The sequence below is a fragment of the Phyllobates terribilis genome, unplaced genomic scaffold (assembly GCF_046119375.1).
Source record: "Phyllobates terribilis strain yellow unplaced genomic scaffold, ASM4611937v1 Scaffold_2__4_contigs__length_985480577, whole genome shotgun sequence".
Classification (NCBI taxonomy): Eukaryota; Metazoa; Chordata; class Amphibia; order Anura; family Dendrobatidae; genus Phyllobates; species Phyllobates terribilis.
The window spans coordinates 389,772,268-389,792,407 of NW_027362762.1; the positions used below are offsets into that span (position 1 = coordinate 389,772,268).

The 20,140-nt window shown below is 39.1% G+C and overlaps 1 protein-coding gene across 2 annotated transcripts in view; it reads left to right on the forward strand.

Annotated features, from left to right (window-relative positions):
• RASA3 (RAS p21 protein activator 3) overlaps window positions 1–20,140 on the forward strand; it is a 230,725-nt gene that overhangs the window by 164,138 nt on the left and 46,447 nt on the right. For both annotated transcript variants that reach the window (XM_073664847.1, XM_073664846.1), the window contains exons 7-11: window positions 298–370; window positions 5,058–5,134; window positions 5,877–5,981; window positions 9,580–9,733; window positions 19,341–19,489. In XM_073664847.1, coding sequence (XP_073520948.1) covers window positions 298–370; window positions 5,058–5,134; window positions 5,877–5,981; window positions 9,580–9,733; window positions 19,341–19,489 — 558 coding nt within the window. The remainder of the gene's footprint in view (window positions 1–297; window positions 371–5,057; window positions 5,135–5,876; window positions 5,982–9,579; window positions 9,734–19,340; window positions 19,490–20,140) is intronic.

A 20,140-nucleotide genomic window follows, 5' to 3' on the forward strand; every position in this document is an offset into this window, starting at 1 on the left:
TATAATAACCCGACAGTATAGGATACATCTGTACATTGTAGGTGGAATTACACACTCCAGCACCCAGTGTATTTCTTAGAAGGCTGACCTTAGGTACTGTCATTTGGCTGGCACATGGTGTTTACAGTATCTGCAGTCTGCCAGTACATCCAGCATTATCAGAACACAACCCTTAATGATTTTAGTATAGACTGTCTGCCAGTTGGTTAATAATCTATTACAGTTTTGATGCCACCTGTCAGATGCCAAAATCAATAGTAATTTTTGTTCTTCTTTGATTTTTCTCACCTCTTGCAGAACTGAGTCAAAGAAGACTAAAGTCAGAAAGAAGACGAACAACCCGCAGTTTGATGAAGTGTTTTATTTTGAGGTTGGTATTTATGTGGGCGTGGTGATGGGATGAAATCTCATATGCTCAGATGTTTGGACGCTCACACGTGTGCCCTGCCAACTATCATCTCTTGAAATGTGAAACATTGAGTGTGCCAAGCTGAACTCCGCAGACATGGTCAGAAGCGTCTGGAGCTGCTTCATGTTTATCCCCAGGGATAGACCGCTACAGTGTCCCTGAAGGTCTCCCTCCATTCAACTTTGTTTGCTTTTACCTCATTTAAACCCCTTTATTCTGTTTTGTTGAGGGGATTTTGAAAGGTTTTTTCCCACGAGCAAAGTACATTTTAATCAATAGATCTTTGAATAATATAAAGTTCCACAATTGGATGTGTTTAAGAAAATGTTCCTGTGCTGAGATAATCTTATGAATGTTCCCCTGCTGTGTACTGTGTAATGGCGGTGTCTGAGCGTGCAGGGACATGGTCTGATCATACCACATCTCCTGGGCAGGGGAGGAAGCAAAAGAGTATACAGACATTACATCATGGGATCACATGGGATTCTATCTTTGAGATAAAACATTGCTTAAAAACAGGCCGTGAAATGTTTTGCCTCACAAAAATAATCAGCTGTTATCCCATGTTGTCCTGTCTGTATATATTTTTTCTTTCCTGTAAATCAACACTACAGATATAGGGTGAACTTGATTGACTTGTATTTCCTTTTAACTGCATTGTGATATTATGTTAGCATGACATTAAAAAAATAATTAAGAACTGTATTTCTATATTCTGTAGAGACCGAAAATGCTTTTGAATATGTGTGTTAAAAAAAGAAAAAAGTCACATTAGAGAGGTTCGCCTTGATCAGGGGTGCACAATCTTTTTTTTTTTTTTTGGTGCAAGGGCCAAACTGTCATACTGAACCAATCCCAAGGGCCGCAAAAATAATTAAAAAAATAAAGGGCTATGTCCATAACCATAAATACATCACCGGAACCATCATCAGTATACGAACACATCTGCAAGCTTAGTACAGTGGTCAATTGCAATATCAGGTCAAGCCCCACCTTGTACACTTGCATTGCATCAACCTGCAACTCCCGTTATGTCCTTAACAATGGTAAGTAGATTATCTACTTACTAGGAGTTGTTGTTACGAGCCATCATCAGACTGCAGACTATACAGAAACCATAGTATTGATGAGATGCACGCATTAGCACTATTAAACATTTATATCTAGATACCTTACAGGTGACGTCTTCACATTCCTTTTGTCTCCTTGTATGACTGATGCCATGATGAATGAGATCTCATTCCCACGCTATGTCTCTGCAGAATTCTCTCTCTTCCAGTCTTTTGCAGCACATCATGAAACGATGCCCTTAGAAATAAGTGTCCTTATAATGCCTTATGAATCTAAATATTACTATGCATTATGCACAAAATAATGACCCCCACACCGTCTGTTATGATACAATGCCTCCACACTGTTCCCCTTTATAAATTATAACCACCATATTGTCCTCCCTTATGGAACTATAAATGACACACTGTCGTTTTTTTTTTACAAACCATGGCCTCCACATTGTCCTTCCTCACACTGTTCCCATCTTTTGTGTCCTTCCACACTCCCACTTCTCCATAATGCCTGACTCATGCTTCTAGTTCTCCATACTGTCTGCCCCATGCTCCCACCTCTCCATACTTTCCCCCGCCCCACACTCCCACTTATCTATAATGTACCCCACCTAACACTTTCTTTCCCTTTGCACACTGCCCCCACCATACTGTGTCCTCACACTAAAACTCCTGTCTACAATAAAAGTTCTTATAATCTTCGGCTCCATAGAGTGCTTACCTTCCGTGTTCTCTTTGGCGCAGCAGTGATGGCAGCAGCATGGTGATGAGGTCAGAAGTGTAATGACCTTGTCACTCTGCTGCACGTCTGGGTGGGGAACTGATGAGCACTACTCTGCTTCTGTCCCAACACTCATGTCTTAGAATGTATTTGCATCTGAAAGGCAAGGATACAATCAAATGCAGAAAGAAGGGAACCAGCCTTCTACCAGTTCTCCGAGCTGGCTGCAAGCAGCCAGTGTCCCTCCCATTATGGAGGTCAGGCTTTGATAAATGGATTGGCCACCCGAAGACATCATTAGGGGTATTATATTAAAAAACTATTATGTCCTCCATCAGTGGTGGTCCGACTTCAGGCACTCCGTACAATCAACTGAACAAACATGCCACGTTGTTGTCACACCACTTGAATGTCTAAATGGTACTCAAGCTCCGTCCCATTCATCTGAATGGATTAGGCTTCTGTGAGCTGCAGTAACAGGCACTGGCACAAGTACCACAAGTCCAACTCTCACCAATCAGGCTAATTATTAGTCTCATAAAAACTTTTTAGTCTCCTTAATCTTAGTTTGTCACTGCCTTGGGCCCTATGCCGCTTGGAGAAACAGTCTTTATGTTGGCCATGTAGTAAGGGATTATGCATAAATATCAGATGGGAAGGACTGTGATTCCAAGTAGTGGAATATGTTTTGTATTTTTAAAGTGGCACACAATATGCAATGACAAGACAACTGTCCACTTTCACACTTTTGTTTAGCATTGGTTTTTATAGATGTGCATTTGCCTTGGGCTCTTCTCGTACTAGTGCTGTGGCTTTCCTTTTCAACAAAGGCATGACAAATCCATTTTTAGATGGATTCAATTCAAAATTAAAGACTATGCTATTCTAAAGGAGCAATGTTTGGACAACCCTTATTTCATGTGTCCTAGTAGAATGGGTCGTAGAATAGATGAGTCAAACCTCAAACTCATTTATTTTTCCACTCTCCATCTCCAAATCCAACTCCCCGTGGCTCATGTAGGGATAATAATTTTCTGTAGTTACCTGATGAACAGGACAGTAGTTAATCAGCAACAAAGTATTTAATGCATTCTTGTACAATATTAGTAGGATCTAATATTTAGTATTTAATACTTTTTATTTTAAAGCTGGAGATGAAGCTAGTACATTTCTTCCCACTTGGACTTTTCCCAAACTAAGAGCTCATGGAGATGTCCATGCAAATCCAAATCATGGACTGGCTGCAGCTCTCTCAATCCGAACATGACAGCTTCATATATTTCTATGAGGCTGTCATGCTCAGGTCATGATATCCGTAGCCAGTATGTGTGATGTGGTCATAGATCCACGGATGTTTGCATGAGCACGAAGTCTAACTCCACAAGCCTGGTACTAGAGCATATGAGTTATTATGAGTCACTACTTGCCCCCACTCACACCTTTAGGACCATAGATCACAACTACAAACAAATCTTTTTTATTTTTAAAGGACCTTCCACATTGGTGTTACCAATGAGCACTCTGTAATGCGCCATTTACCCTGCCAAGTTTGTCTATGACTTGATGTTTCTTTCTAACTTCAATATTTAAAGTGGAAGATGAACTTACTCATAACAGCCTTAATATTAGATTTGCAAAAACAAGAAAAGGATTTTGGCCCACACCTACCACACCCATGTAAAAGGAGATTATCAACTGTGGTTAGTTTTTTTTTTATATCTTTAGCTAGAAAACTTTGTTGTGGTTCTGCTTTAAGGTGTGTCCATTTGTTCAGCATAATTGCAAAGCAGAGTAACGTCTTGATAATTCGTGTAGCACTTTTACTTCCTTACTCGGGGTGTAAGTGAGTAGTAATGCAGAACAGTAATACACCTCAGTTTTGTGGGTGGTTTTTTTTTTGTTGTTTTTTTTCCTCATTCGCAAAAATGTTCTAACTTTCGTGTGCTAGATCCGAATTTCATCCTTTTCCCATGTGCTTTTACATCATGTATCATCAGTTTTGCTTGCAAGAAAGATAAAAATTAAGAAGGTTTCTCAAGATTTTCCTAGCAAACAGTTAAACAGACAGCACTAGGATCAACTTGCATGGTATCCATCTGTTGTCCATTTTTTTTTTTTAACCAAGCAATACACTTGAATGGGCCAGTTTGGCCACAAATTGGACCAATATAGGACAGGTCCCATGTAATTTTTGTGAGGACTGTCGGGAAAGAAAACCCCCAAAAAATATTTTGTGAAAAGCTTTATAGAAGGAGTCAGTATGCGGTCTATAAAAAAAAAATAAAATGTAAGTGACAGCAAATATATGTGAAAAACTAAAATGTGAATGCACCCTAATCCAATTAAAGCAACCCTCCACCTCCCAATAAATGCATAATGCAAAGTTCTAATACATGATACTCTCATTTTTAGTTTTTCTGGTCAAGTTCCTCTGATTTTCAGTCCTTTCGGCATTGTATATGTTCTGGAAGCCTGAGACATTCCCTTTACTGCTCTGAGATGGATCAGTCCAGGGTTGGGGGTATCTCAAACTATCATTCTATCTACACTAAGGTAATTTTAAGGCTTCATTCACTTATGCAGGGGGGACACCATAACGTAAATCTGTTGTACCCCAATATAATCAATCAAATGAAATCTTTTTAGATGTTTTTTTTTTAGGTGGAACAAAGTGTATGGGACCTTGCCCCATTGGAAGCAATATACCTGCACCTGGTGTTATAGAAAGTATTGGTATTAATAAATATAGCTATGATTTTGGAACATTCTCATAATGTAATCATATCACTTAAGTCCCTGTATTGTTCTGGACTTTTTGAGACACTTTTAACTTGTCATTTTTTTCCCCTCTTTTCATATTCAGGTGACAAAGCCCAGTAGTTACAACAAAAAATCCCACTTTGAAATAGAAGAGGATGATGTAGACAAAATGGAGATAAGGTAGATGTGTCCCATCATCTAACTCTAATAACGAAGTGTATGAATGTGCTGTGTGAACTAAATATGTCCTAAAGGGTTTTTGTTTTGCCAATTTCGCACCCTTCCAGATAAAGGTTTGGTGGGTTTGAAAAGTGACAACCAAAACTTTGAGGCAGAAACATTCTCAGCAGTTCCTTCTCTTCCTTATGACACATCTTATAGACTATGTTGAAGACCTTCTCACGTTTTGCTTGGCTTAGTTATTGTATTGCTGTTGCGTGAAGTTATTTTTTTTTTTAGATGATTGAAGACATAAGCTATAATGCCTGATCACGTTCTAGACATTCTAATTCATATGTTGTCATTTATCTGCACATCATAATAAACCTCGGCACTTTATTATTTTACAACATTCGTAGAGCATAGAAAGGGTTGGAAACTACCGTCATTTAGTCATTGAACCTTGATATTGCGTCTTCCCCTCTGTCGATGACTGAGCTGGCAGCTGAGGAAATCTATCTGCAAGAGGTGATGTCAAAGACTGGAAGCTAGCCAGGGTTCAGTGTATGAGACTTCTTAGTCACAGAATTTGTATGCACCGCTAGTAGATGAAGTGGCAGCTTTGTTCATTGTTCATATGGTCATATGTACAGTATGTACGTTAGATTCTATTCCATAGGATCAAAATTTACTTTCACTGTATGTTTTTATTCCAATATTTATTGTTACCCTGTTTTCATATAACTGGTGTTATCGTCTGCAGAGTTGACCTATGGAATGCCAGTAATCTAAAGTTTGGAGACGAGTTTCTGGGAGAACTTAAAATTCCACTGAAGGTCCTACGACAATCCAGCTGCTATGATGCATGGTATGTAGTTTATAGCTTCATTTAGTTCATTTGTGTCAAGAGTTTTTGGACCAGTCCAAAAGGTCTGATTCATCTTCCTTTGCCGAGTTTACACCCATGTGGGCCTTCCGGCATCTCTTACATATTAGATCATCAGTGGATGGTGCTGAAAATGACAGGTTCCATCATTTTGAAATGAGAGATTTTAATGCACTATAATCATGGTAAATGAAGTAAGCGTTATTTGACTTTTCCATTACACTTTTCAAAGCTCTACAAGTTTTTGTGTTTGCTAAAGCCGTATTCCAGTCTCCGAAAATTTCACCTATCAATTGTTACATCGGAATACACCCAACCGCTGGGATCCCCACAATCTCTAAAACGGGGGAGTCACACTTTCCATTTCCCTATGTCTTTCCTGACTGCAAGACTGCATCTATGAGTTGAATGTATATATGCATGTGTATACATAGGTTGAATAAAGACCTAGGTCCATCAAGTTTAACCTTCCTCCCCCAATTGTACATTTTGTGTAATTTTACTGTAACCCACAATGTTATGTGTATCAAGGAAAAAATCCAGCCCCTTTTTGAAAGCTCTTATAGTGTCTGCTATCACTACCTCTTGTGATAGGGCATTCCACATTCTGACTCCTCTAACTGTAAAGAACCCCTTCCTGTTTAGGTTCCTGAGTCGCCTTTCTTCCACCCATAATGAGTGCCCCCTGGTCCTTAGTATGGTCTTTGGAAGGAATAAGTCATGTGCCAGTCCATTGTACTGACCACACATATTTATACATGTAAATGAGATTTCCTCTGATGCATCATTTTTCTAAGCTAAACTTCAAGATTTTGTGTGGCCCAGAAGTTTTCTGAGACTTCTAATATTCTCTTAATTTATACTAAAGGTAATGGCACATTCATCTGGAAAATGGGAAAATGGTGCTCGTATGTGAACTATTTAATTGCCCTGTTGCCAGATGCTCTCTTGCTTATGTTAAAACCTATTTCCTTGTGAAATATTTGGCTTTATGTATAGGATCACACTATCATTAAAATGTGTAAGGGTCATATTTGACAAAAAAAACACTATCCGTGCATAGCAGATAATAAGAGTAGTTTTTCATCATCTGATGGAATAAAAGGTGAATGGAGATAGTGTGCAATGCTTATTTGATAGTGTGTAGTCATGTCTGGATCTGTGTGAAACAGCACACAATACACCCAGGTGATGACTCCCTCTATCCTTTCCAATAAACCTTTCCAGTAGTTATGTGCCTTCCCTCCTGGGCATGCTTAGTATATCCAATATCTGAATATTTCATTGACTCAGCTGTTTCTCGCATGTTCATGCTTGTGCATTCACTACTGCAATCCTAGAGGACACATTAGTGTGAGACGCCAACTTTCCTGTTTCTGGGAGAAGGACACTCTATAATACTGTGAATAAACCTCTTTATTGGGGGTGAAGCAGTTTCCAAAATCTAAACCAACTAGTGAATAATGTCTGCTGCGGTGTCTGCAGATTATGTCATTGTCACTTTGTCAGAGATAGTCATTGGGTGTAACCATTGTACCATAATGATGGCTTAAATTGGTAATGGTAATTTAATTGAATATGATTGACATAGTGGAGCTACAATGCAAAACAAAGCATGAATTTTAAGATAGTGTTATTTTTTAGTGCTAGAAGGTTTTTACTGCATCAGTAACTCATGGTTTATGCCATTCATTAAGCCAGTAATATACACAAGATAGTTGCTAGTGGATATTTAACCTTGATGCCACCATAAATCTGCTTGACTGAACATGCATGGTCATTTCAATGGGAGCCCCTCACGTTCTTAGAGCGCAAAGAATCAAGCATGGTGAAATCCAACATAAATGATCCTAATTTTTCCTAGCATCTGCAGTCATGGAGTCAGGAGGCCCTTATTCATATAACATAGTCCGTCAATCCACCGAATATATATGACTTGCCAGTCAAAAGTTTACACACATCTGCTCATACAATGGTTTTTCTTGTTCTAATTGGAATGTGCACATTGTAGATTCAGACTTAAGGCAGCAAAACTACAAGGGGACACATGTGAAAACCAGGAGTAAAGAAACCTTTGGAAAAAACAACAACCTGGATGTGTTAAATATTTGATTCCTCAAAGTACCCCACTTTTTACACACCCTTGACCTTTTCTCAAACAGCTTCATCAGTCTGTCAGCCACAATGGCTTAAAATGAACATGAAAACAATCAATCACAATAATCAAACTGGTTCTTATGAGGACTACCCAAAGAAAGAAAGACCAAAAAATGTCTTTGCTGCAGAGAATAAGTTCATCAGAGTTACCAGCCCCAGAAACTGTCAATTGACAGCATGTCAGATAACAGCCCTCATAAATGATGCACAAAGATCAAGTAGTAAATACATCTCCACATTAACTGACCAGAAGAAACTGTGAGAAGCAGGCCTTTATTGTGGATTTTCTTCAAAGAAGCTGCTATTGGGAACCACAAACAAGAATTAGAGATTTGTTTGGGCCAAGCAACTCAAAGACTGGACATTAGATCAGTGGATATCTGTACTGAGTTCTGATAAGTCGATATTTTGGATTTTTGGTACCAAACGCTATGTCTTTGTGAAACCCAGAAAAGGTGAGCAGATGGTTTCTAAATGTGTGGTGCCCACTGTGAAAGATGGCAGGAAAGGTACTATATGATGGTGTGGGGGCTCTTTTGCTGCTGACTTTATAGGTGATTTATTCCAAATTCAAGGCACACTTACCCAACATGATTGTAGTGCAACAACAAGCTATCCCATCTCATCTGGCTCACATTTAGTAAAATCACCATATGTGTTTCAACAGGACAATGACCTAAAACGCACCTCCAGGCTATGTAAAGGCTATGTGACCAAGGGTGAGATGGATGCAGTGCTGTCTCAGAGGACACGGCCTTCACCATCACCCTTATCTCAACTTTAATTGAGATGGTTTGGGATGAGTTGAACCGCACCATGAAGGCAAAGCAGAAAAACAAGTGCTCAGCAGCTCTGGGAACTTCTTCATGACTATTGAAAATCCATTCCTTGTGACTACCTGATGATGCTGCTTTAGTGAATGCTAATGTAAATGAGGGGAACCTGGAGGAATCTAAGGTTAATTAACACATATTCTTAGGGGCTTTTAAATATCTGTTTCTTTACTCCTTCCCATATGTGTTCCATCTTGGTGTTTCTGCCTTCTGTTTGAATCTACAATGTGCATATTCAGAAAAGCCATTGCATGAACAAGTGTGTCTAAACTTTTGATATTGTATTTCCATCTTTACTGAATGGTGAGGGTCTGACTTCTGAGATTGTTACTGATCACTGGAAGGGAAAGGGTTTCATTTCTCTATGGAGCACTAAGGCATGAACAGATTTATACGGAGTATAGGACCTTTGACTGCTATTGTAACACAGCCCCATTCTCTTTAATATGGCTGTGCGACAGTTCTCCGTCCAAGGGCCTTTACCCTTTAATGATTATTAAATATTATAATGTACGCATTTTATTCTGTGTTTAATATACAGTATTTATTCTATCTCATGGAAATGTAATGGCAGATTTTCTTTATGCCAGGTACTTGCTTCAGCCCAGGGATAATGGCAAATCAGGCAAGCCTGAGGATCTCGGCTCACTAAGGCTCAATGTAGTTTACACTGAAGATCACGTCTTTTCAAGCGAGTACTACAACGACCTCAGAGACCTCTTATTAAAATCTGGAGATGTTGAGGTCAGTTAAAAAGTTGTTAAAGGGCATGTATTTCATGCTGGTTTATTCAACCTGATGTATGTATGTAATCACAAGCTCCATTCTCCTGTCCAGTTTGTATAAACGGTACAGCAAGGTGTGCTTGCTTTATGACTGCTGAAATGAATGGGAGTAAAGTGAAAGAGAAATGTCATAATTATTACAGCTTTTGTAAAATATGTATTCCCCCTCGACACCATGGATTGATGGGGATATGTAGTGTTAAATGAGAACCTGTCAGGAATTTTAGGATCACCAAATAAATTGCAACAAAACTTCATGACTGCATATGGATTTTCTATTCGTAAGGATGTTGGTACAATGAGGGTGAGGAAATTCCAGGCACTGTTCCTGATTTTTTCCTTGACTAGCTCCATCATCATGTTCTTTAATGACGCCTATTTAGCCCTGGTTATAACAGCGATGTAGCAGCACTGAATAGTCGTCAATCAAGTTCATGGGGGGGTAGAGCGCTTTGGGTAATAAAGCGAAGGATAAGTGCACTAGTGGGAAATCGACCTGCCCACTGTGAATCTCCATCTTCATCTATCTAAATGAAAATAGTTTTCTCACTGATGGATAGTTCTTTTATGGTCAAGAAGCGATGTACGAACTTTGCTTTTTATACCTAACCCAGCAAGGTGATTAGTTTGGTGACTCTATAAGGTGGCCACATACCTTGGCTAGTTAAGCCAAAAGCAATTCCTCACGATCACCCACTCCCCATACCCATGCACACTTGGCTGAGCGTGTTCTCAGTAGGGAGATGGTAATAGGTCACTGCTAGTCACCTCTGGATGCTTATCTCCTCTGAGATCAAAGGACCAGCCAAGTTGAAATCCAAGTCTCAATCGGAGTTCAAGTTGAGTGGAAAACCTCCACACACATCAGATGTTAGGATAATGTCATCTGCTTTAGTTGGCGGTCACCTAATGTGTATAGCCATATTATGTAATTCTGCCTTATCTTGACCTTCAGCAGTACAATTTATACCTCTAAAACAAAAAATAAAAATCTGATTTGAACAAAATGTCATATTCTAATAGTACATTCCAGTTAAAAAGCAAACTAATAAAATTTTTAAGAGAATTTGTACCTCCTTATGGAAATAAATCCACCAACTTTGCAAAGATTGTAGTTGGCAAAAATAGCGTATCAATTATATGAAAGATTTCACCACAAATTTTATGATGTTAGGTGTAACAGATATTTCCTCCAGAAGGTAAAAGTGGTGGGTGTTGCTGCTCCTTCTGTAACCCCTAGTTTGAAAAATAGTTCTTGTGGTTTTCTGAGTGATTAAATCTTGTGGTGAGCAGAAAAACTAACGTGTTCACACTTTAAATTGACACACCCAAGCCTTCCTTCCTTGGCAAAAAAAGGAAACCCTCAGCTATTAGACCTCCTGTGACTCTTTTTTTTTTTAACCGAACATTTTTTCATTTTCTACACTGTTCATGAAATGATACACAAAAAAGCTTGATAAAAAACGCAAAGCGCTATAGGTCTTATCCAAGTTGTAAAGTGGGGGAACAATTGTTTTATACTCAACTAATAGGGTTGTGTGTAGCACAACCACTAATAATGCGAAAATACCAGCTGCTGCAGCATCCACGAGCGTATGTGAGGGATAACCATGGGAAGTGGATTTAAAGCGCACCTGTCAGCAGGATTGTGCTTTGTAAACCACATACACTGTCAGGTGGACGCCGTTACACTGAGTAAAATGATACCTTTGTTGATGAAATCCGTCCAGTGGTTCTTTTATAATCTTTTTTTTCATGTCTGCCATAATGATATGCTTGTGCTTCAGGGCGGCCTTTGGGAAGGTGCTGTAACTGGTGCTCTCATTATGTATGCCCATCTCTGGCCTCTGACAGGTCACTGTGCTTTCAGTGACCTGCCTACTATTTTAAATACTGCCTTTGTAATTTCTGTGGTAAAGGAAAAATTTACATCCCCCAAAATGGCTGCCGCTACCCGTTTTTGCTTTTGGAAATAGAATTTGGGTGCCGCGCATGCGCAGTAGCATCTCTCGGCAATCGAGAAATGCTACTGCGCAAGCACGGGTGGCAGGGGCCATATTGCTGCAGGCAAGTTTCTTTTTCCTCTAGCAAAATGGCGTGTGCGCAGTAGCATCGGCAAGGGATAGATGCTACTGCACATGCGCGGGCGGCAGTGACCATTTTGGGGGATATAAATTTTCACTTTGCCACTGAAATTACAAAGGCAATATTTAAAATAGTAGGCAGGTCACTAAAAGCACAGTGACCTGTCAGAAGCCAGAGATAGGAATACATAAGCTGATCACCAGTTATAGCCCCTCCCCAAAGGCCGCCCTGAAGCACGAGCATCTCATTATGGCAGAAATTAAAATAAAGATGATAAAAGAACCACTGGACGGATTTCATCAACAAAGGTATCATTTTACTCAGTGTAACGGCGCCCACCTGACAGTGTATGTGGTTTACTGAGCGCACGGGTGCTCTTTAATATGCGCTGCTGAATTTCAATAAGGATCCAAAAACCATGAATGAAGAAAAGTGGTTTATTGTCAACGCGTTTCAAAGTCAATCTGACTCCTTCCTCAGGACAACCACATGAGCGCAGATTAAATCCACTTCCCATGGTTACACACTAAAACATGGCCCCTTAGAACCTCACTGGACAACGCATTCCACGTCATCTGCTTTTAGGCCCACACACTCTAGCAGGCAGACACTTGACCTCACAAAAGATTGCTTTTCAATTTTCATGTTTGCCGTTTCATTATGTTGGAGCTGTTAGTCTAGGTTGTCAGCCATGTATTTGATCTCATTAGACCCGATTCATCAAAGCTTTTACACCAGTACTCTGTTGTAAAAGCTTTGAAAAGTCTCATATCTAATTTTGTCATTCTCATGGCATTTTAGCCCAGCCCTGAAAATAGCAGGCAGAGCTGGTATGGGGGCTTGGCAATCACCGCTTGTCAAATTCATGACGAGTGATGTTCGCTACATCACAAATTTTATTCCAACAGGGACTGGAGTAGGACATGTAGCAAGATGCACAAAGAGGTGTACACCACTTGTTTGATGCTCCAGATTCATGAAGACACGTATTCCTTTTCACGTATGAGGAGCATCTGAGTCCAACACATCTCCTCATCAAATCCAGCATGAACAACGCAGGTTTTGATGAATCTGGCTCAGTCTTTTCCTATGATATTGATCTCCTAGTCGCGCCTTATAATTTTCAATTGCTATTAATAGTGCAACTTCGTCTTGTAAGCATCTTATTCTAGTAGGATTTCACTTGCTAGAACATGGGGATGTCTCAACTTCAATATTGGTCTAAAAATGTATTTTTTTATGTACAGATTTTATTTAAACATTAAAGCTAGCAGAAAATGAGTTTATTGTATGGTTCAACAAGGTAATGGTGCAGACAGAGAAATGCCACTGTGGCATATATTGTAGAAAAAATTCCTTTCCGACTTCACATATGGCAATCAAGACTAGTACCGTGGATCAAGGTCCCATCACAGAATCTAGTACTTAGAATTTTTAATATTTTATTTAGAAAGCATCTAGGTCCTCCTTAAATTTTTGTTTGTGAATCGATCATCACAACATCAAGGGCAAAGAGTTGCATAGTTTCACTGCTCTTACAGTAAAGAAACTCCATGTGAGATGGTGATTAATGCTGCTTTCTTGCAATGAATTACAATAAGATTAATTTGCATGTAGTTTTGTTGGGAAATCCACAGAAGAAATCGGAGTCTGATCTTTGGATTTCTGCTACAAATTTTCTGAAGAATCTGTAGCAAATCAGCAAACCAATTCTGCATGAATATACAAAGATGCCAGTCTCCCAAGTTTGAGAGGCACTGTTGTAGATTTTTTGTAATTTATTAACCCTCCTGTCATTGCATTGAGGAGTATTGTAGAGTAATATGTTTTTTTAATCAAACTGTGGTCTAGTAAGGCAAAGCCAGTTTTTGATTAATAATCCCTACGGTTCAGATATATTTGGACAGTGACCGAATCTTCGTGATTTGGGCTCTGCATGTCACTATTTTGGATTTAAAATGAAACAACTGAGATGCAATTGAAGTGAAGACTTTCAAGTTTAATTAAATGGGTTGAACAAAAATATCCTGTGAGACATTTAGGAATTGCAACCATTTTTCTACAAAGCCTCCTCAGTTCAGGAGCTCAAAAGTAATTGGACAAGTTAAAGATGTTTTCCCATCTCCAAGATCCTATTGTAATATGTAGTAGGTGTAATAATAATAATATTAGCAAATGCCTTCAATAAGAAATGTAGTATAGTTTTTCTTATTAGCTTTGTAGCTTACCCCATGTGAAGAGCATTGCACCAGCTTAGTTACTCATGGTTACAGCCACTCATATAGTGACAGTTAGTGGTTAGTGGCAAATCTCACACATGTGCGTGGCTTACTTCGCCCACATCATTGCTCCTCTGAAGTCAGGGGTACGCTTCTCGCCTTCATAGGCTCACTGCGCATGTCCAGAAGTGTCTTGACTGTTTGGTAAACATCTAAAATGACGAAACTTGTGTCACTGTCGAAATATTTCTGGACCTGACTAGAATCTACTGTCAGATTGTAGGGATTGCATTCTAGTTTTACACATGGAAATGTTTTAATGGAATGCTCTTTAAAGAACAAACACAGACCTTATAACTTTGGAATAACTGAATTAAATATAACTCCATCACTGACACTCTCTGGCTGTCTTTAATATGCTTAGTAAGCACACATTTAATCAAATCTGCATTTTCAGCTTCAAATCTGATCCTCTCCTGTTACTTTTTTTTTTTTTTTTATCTTTGTGGTTGGGAAAAACCTGAATAAGCTATTGTATACATGTTGTTTTGATGAGTGATTTATGCCCCAGACAAATTTTTGAGACTGTGTGTATGAGACCTGCAACAATATTGAATGAGTGGTTATTTTTCACATTGGACTTGAGAATTCTGCCATTTTATGCATTTATTAGCCTTTGTTCTTAAAAGAAATGTGATTTTACAGAAGTTGGGATGACTCAGTATTTATTTAAGCAGTAATTATACTTTTTTTTTTCTTCCTTCGTACATGTAGAAATAAGAAACTTTTTTTTAATATATCTTATTAGGGCTCATGCAAACGACCATATTTTTGGTCCAAGTGCAATCCGAGAAAACATTGGATCGCACTCGGACCTACCGCATGTTATTCTATGGGGCCCTGCACATGTCCGATTTTTCTTTTCCTCGGACAGTGTCTGTCCGTGATAAAAATTGCAGCATGCACTATTTGCATCCGTAAATTGGATCGTACTTGGCCATGCAAGTCAATGAGTCCGTGGCAAGAATTGGACCGCACTCAAATGATTTTCATGGTGTGACAGAATGGAGAAGATAGAATTTATTTTTCCTCATCTTCTCATCTGAGAAAATATGATCACACTATGATCATACACTAATCATAGTGTGTTTAGGATAATCGGACCAATTTTCTTGGATAAGAGAAAATACAGTTGTGTGACCCTAGCCTTAAAGGTAGCCAATCTGCAAGTACCATGTTATAGAGTAAGGGGAGCTTAGTAATTTGAGATATAGTTTTGTGAGAAAAGATTCAGTATAACCTTTGTTTTACTCACTTTGCTCTTGCTTCGGTACAGTAGGCAGTCCTATCAGTGACTGACAGCTTTCTATGTATAAGTGTGCATGCTGAGATAGCTGTCAATCACTGATAGGACTGCCCACTGGAGTTTAAATGATTAAAACACAGGTTATGCAGAATCTTTTCTCAGAAAACTATATATCAATCTACTAAATTCCCCCAACAAAATAACAATGCTTATAAATTGCACTGCATTTTCATGGTGACAGGTTCCCTTTAAAGAAATATGCTTCTTTCCCTACTTATTGGGAACTGACCAGTCACTCTCAAAAACTGCTTAAATCTGTCTACAAATCTGTCTGTAGAAGGTAAAACTGCTAAAAATGAATGATCAGTCATGCAATGGCTAGTTGTACTGTTACTCCTCATGTATGCACACAACAGATTATTCTGAAAAGTCACCTGAAGCTGCAGTTAGATTTGTAATACTTTATCAAACTGCAGCAAACTGTTAATGACCTGGTTGGCAAACCATTTTGCATAGGTCTTCCTTCTCTTTTCTCTTCCTTTATATAAATAGGGTTATCAGACCCTTGGAGTATTGGAGGTTTTGGCACTATGGGGTTCTTTGCCCGTAGCTGCCTCATGACTGGTGTCTGTGGACACACAAATAGTGAGCGTCATTGAACTAAAAATAAAGTGAACAATTATTTCATCTGAAATTTGACAGAAAAATGCTGGTGATTGCTATCATAATTGCTGTTTCTCTGAATATGTTGCATGATGGTAATAGCAAAAATATTAGGTTGCCATCTACTGGTAAGTCTCCAAGCTCTTCTGTTGCTGTCTTCTACACAGAAATAATAAAACTTCCCTCTCAGTGACTGTCACCATCTTTGTCCACTTTCAGGCTCATTGGCCAATAATGCCGTTGATATTAGATTGTGTGGATTTTGCACTTTACTTGACCACTGATCTGCACTTGATCAAAGAGTAAGGCAAAGGATAGGGACATCACATTCATGTGTGAAGACGTTTCTCAAAGAAGCACTGGAGCATCTGAAAAGGGCAGGCAAAACAATTAGTTGTTCCCTTTGCTGATCACATGTACCTGTCCCTGCTAGATCACCTTAGGCTGTGTTCACATGTCCTTTATCTTTTCCATTTAGAATAGACAAATATAACAGATAAACCAGATTAGCATGTTGTCCACTCCTGTTTCAAACGGAAGCTGAGGGGCCCTACTGATCTATATGGAGTCCATCTGGTTTCCATTTGTTTATTTTTAGAACAGAAAAAAAGTTCTGCATTCAGCACTCTTTCTTCTCTTCCTAAAAAATAATGGACACCAAATGGAAACTAGGCAGACCCCATATAAATTAGTGGGGCCACTTTTGCTTATGTTGGAATTAGCATCCTGTGCGCTCATGTTCAGTTTATCTCTTACCTTTTATCTATTCTATACCGAACAGATAAATGGACATGTGAACAGAGCCTTACTCTCCATAAAGAAGCTCCTATGCTACTGTAAACTGCAAGTAAAGGGAACCTGTCACCTCCAGAAACGCCGTTTACTTTTAGATATAGTGGTAATCTCTGCAGGTAAATAGCATTTAAATCATGGCTGGAAGGTTTACTAGAAGCGTGGCAACAGGGTGAAAATGAAGTTATACCCTCATTATGGCTGCTCGCTTTCAGTCATCGGGGCGTTGCGGCAGCTGTCACAGTCTCCGCTCACTACACAGTGAACACGCTGTAATCAGTCCCTAGCACATTGATTCACAGCCTGCTCTACAGTTTGTGCATGCTGAGCAAACTGTCAATCTATGTGCAGCGAAGTGATTGTATAGCGAGCGGTGACTGTAACCCTCCCCTAAAGAGCCCTGTTGACTGGAAGCGAGCGGCTGTAGTTAGAATATACCTTCATTTTCACTTTGTAGATATTTTACCAGTAAACTTTCCACACATGTTTTAAAGGGGTTTTCTCACAAAAAAAAAAGTACATTTTAATTCATAGATCTTGGAATGAAAATAAGCTCCGCAATTGGATGTGATAAAAAAACACGTTCCTGTGCCGAGATAATCTTATAAATGTGCCCCTGCTGTGTACTGTGTAATGGCTGTGTCTGACCGTGCAGGGACATAGTCTGATTATACCACAGCTCCTGGGCAGGGGAGGAAGAATAAGTGATTATGCAGACTGTATGTCACTGGCTTGCAACTGCTGCTTTCTGTGAGGTAAAACTTTTCCCTGCCTGTATAAAAAACAGCCTACAAACCAATAAGAAAATGTGCATAAATAGCCAGTACAATACACATGGTAAAATATAAAATCTTTATTTAATTGCATATGGCTATCAAATATTGTATGATAAAATTGAGTCGTTCCAGTATAAAGGCGACACACCTGACAGTGAGCATATCAACAAGTAATGCAGAATGATGATTTGAAAGATACTGGTACAAAGGTGGACATACTGTATCATTGGGGCAACCTGTGCAGCCACACGGGCTGAAGAGGTAAGGGGGTCCATTTCCATATCCAGAGCAGGTGGAATTGGGCTTTATGAGGAGATATTGGACTGCATACGGCCCATATACTGTTCTTGGACAGGGTCCCTTTGCTGGCCGTGTTCTCCAGTGTACTGGTAGATAAATGGTTGCCCACTGGTAATACTACAGTAGATCATATGTTGGCACAATGAAGCATAAAAGTATTGCCTAATAAATATAATGGACATATAGTAAGTAATAAATATGGATAATGCCACAATAAAATCTAAGTATTCAAACAATTTCTGTACTGGTATAATGTGCCATCTAGATATAGCTATAAGTTCTGTCTAGTGGTATCATACAATGCAATCAATAATAATAAACTTACCTGTGGTAATTGTCCTTAATTACTTTCAATACTTTTAATACTTATTGTTATCGTGGCATTGTCCATATTTATTAATTACTATACGTCCATTATATATATTAGGCAATACTTCATTATTTATTGTGCCAACTTATGATCTATCTTAGTATTACCAGTGGGCAACCATTCATGTACCAGTATCTTGTCTGGCATCATTCTGTATTACGTGTTGATATGCTCCCTGTTACGCGTGTCACCATTCCACTGGAACAACTCAAAGTTATATAATATTGTCTATGCAACTATATAAAGATTTTATATTTTACTATTTGTATTCTATTGACCATTTATGCATATTTTCTTGTCGCTTTAAAGGCAATTTCTAGTGCTTAGCTGTCCCTTTGCTTATAGTTTGACGTTACACTAGGTCACGTTTCGATATTTTGGTTTTTGTGTTTGAGTCGCACTGATGTAACACATGCCTTAAAAATAGGCAGGGAAATGTTTTGCCTTACAGAAAGGACAGCATGGGATCACAGCTGATTCTGTCTGTATACTCTTTTTCTTCCTCACCTGCCCAGGCGATGTGGTATGATCAGACTGTGTTCCTGCATGGTCAGACACAACCATTACACAGGGGAACATTTCTAAGATTATCTCAGCACAGGAACATTTTTTTTAAAACATCCAATTGTGGAACTTATTTTTATTTCAAGATCTATTAATTAAAATGTACCTTATACATGGGAAAACCCTTTAAACGCTATTTATCTGCAGGTGACAGGTTCCCTTTATAATAATGTAAAACCTCTAATATATGTAGTTTGTAAAGGTAAGATAATGTTCTTGTCAGTGTATTCACCAGTGGCTGTCTTTATCTCCCATTCTGCGAATAGTACCGAAGCAGATTGGACATCTTTTTCCTGAATTCAATCTTTGATGATGCGCCTCACACTTTGTACATATTAATGCGGCAATAGACGGCTCCATGTTATAAACGTGGCAGTGCAGGACATGCTATTGTTCACGCTATTTTCCTGCATTTGAATGGTCTGATGTGACTGTCATCAGCTTTATCTTCACGCCATGTGAAAATTGTAACTTGTCTCCAATGTTTCCAGCCTGTTTCAGCATCTGCTGCACACGTGTTGGGTGAAGTCTGCAGAGAAAAACAGGAAGCTGCAATACCTCTGGTCCGTCTTTTTTTACATTATGGCAAGATAGTGCCTTTCATCAGCGCCATTGCTAACGCTGAAGTGAAGAGAACACAGTAAGTAGCAATTTTATCATTGATGAGGACTCAAGGGTTATGATTGCTTGGAGTCCCAACTGGTGGGACCCTCTGAGATCAGGACTTTGGAACCACAAGAGTGGGATTATCAGCCCCGTCCTGAAAAGGAGCAGAGGTTCACATATTCGGCCTCCGGTCCATTAATTGTCAATGGGACTGCCAGAGAAAGTAAAATAGAGCACTCTGCTTTTGCCTGGCACCGTCGTAAATAAACAGAAAAGAATTTGAGCATGCTTACCTCCGTTTCATTCAAAACTGGGTTATAGAGCCCTATTCTTGAGGTCCCACAACCCAATCTCAGGATCGGTCCCACAGCAATCATCAAATTATTCCCTATCTTATGAATAAGGGACAACCTGTTATTTTGGGAAACACCTTGATCTGTGTGTTTTTTTATAGTTTCGGTGGTGGGGGGGGTAACTTTGGTCATAAAATCCAATTTTTCAAGTTGTTCTGTTGTACAGTCAGTAAATCCTGGTAAACCTGTACCAGCCTGAGCCTTGGAGTATGTCTTCATTGTTCTAAGATTAATAGGAATGTATCTGTAGAGATCAGGAAACTGGGTTATGAGTCAGTGCAATGTCACCTCGGTTGTACAAACGGCCCCGCATTATCATCTTGTATTCCTTA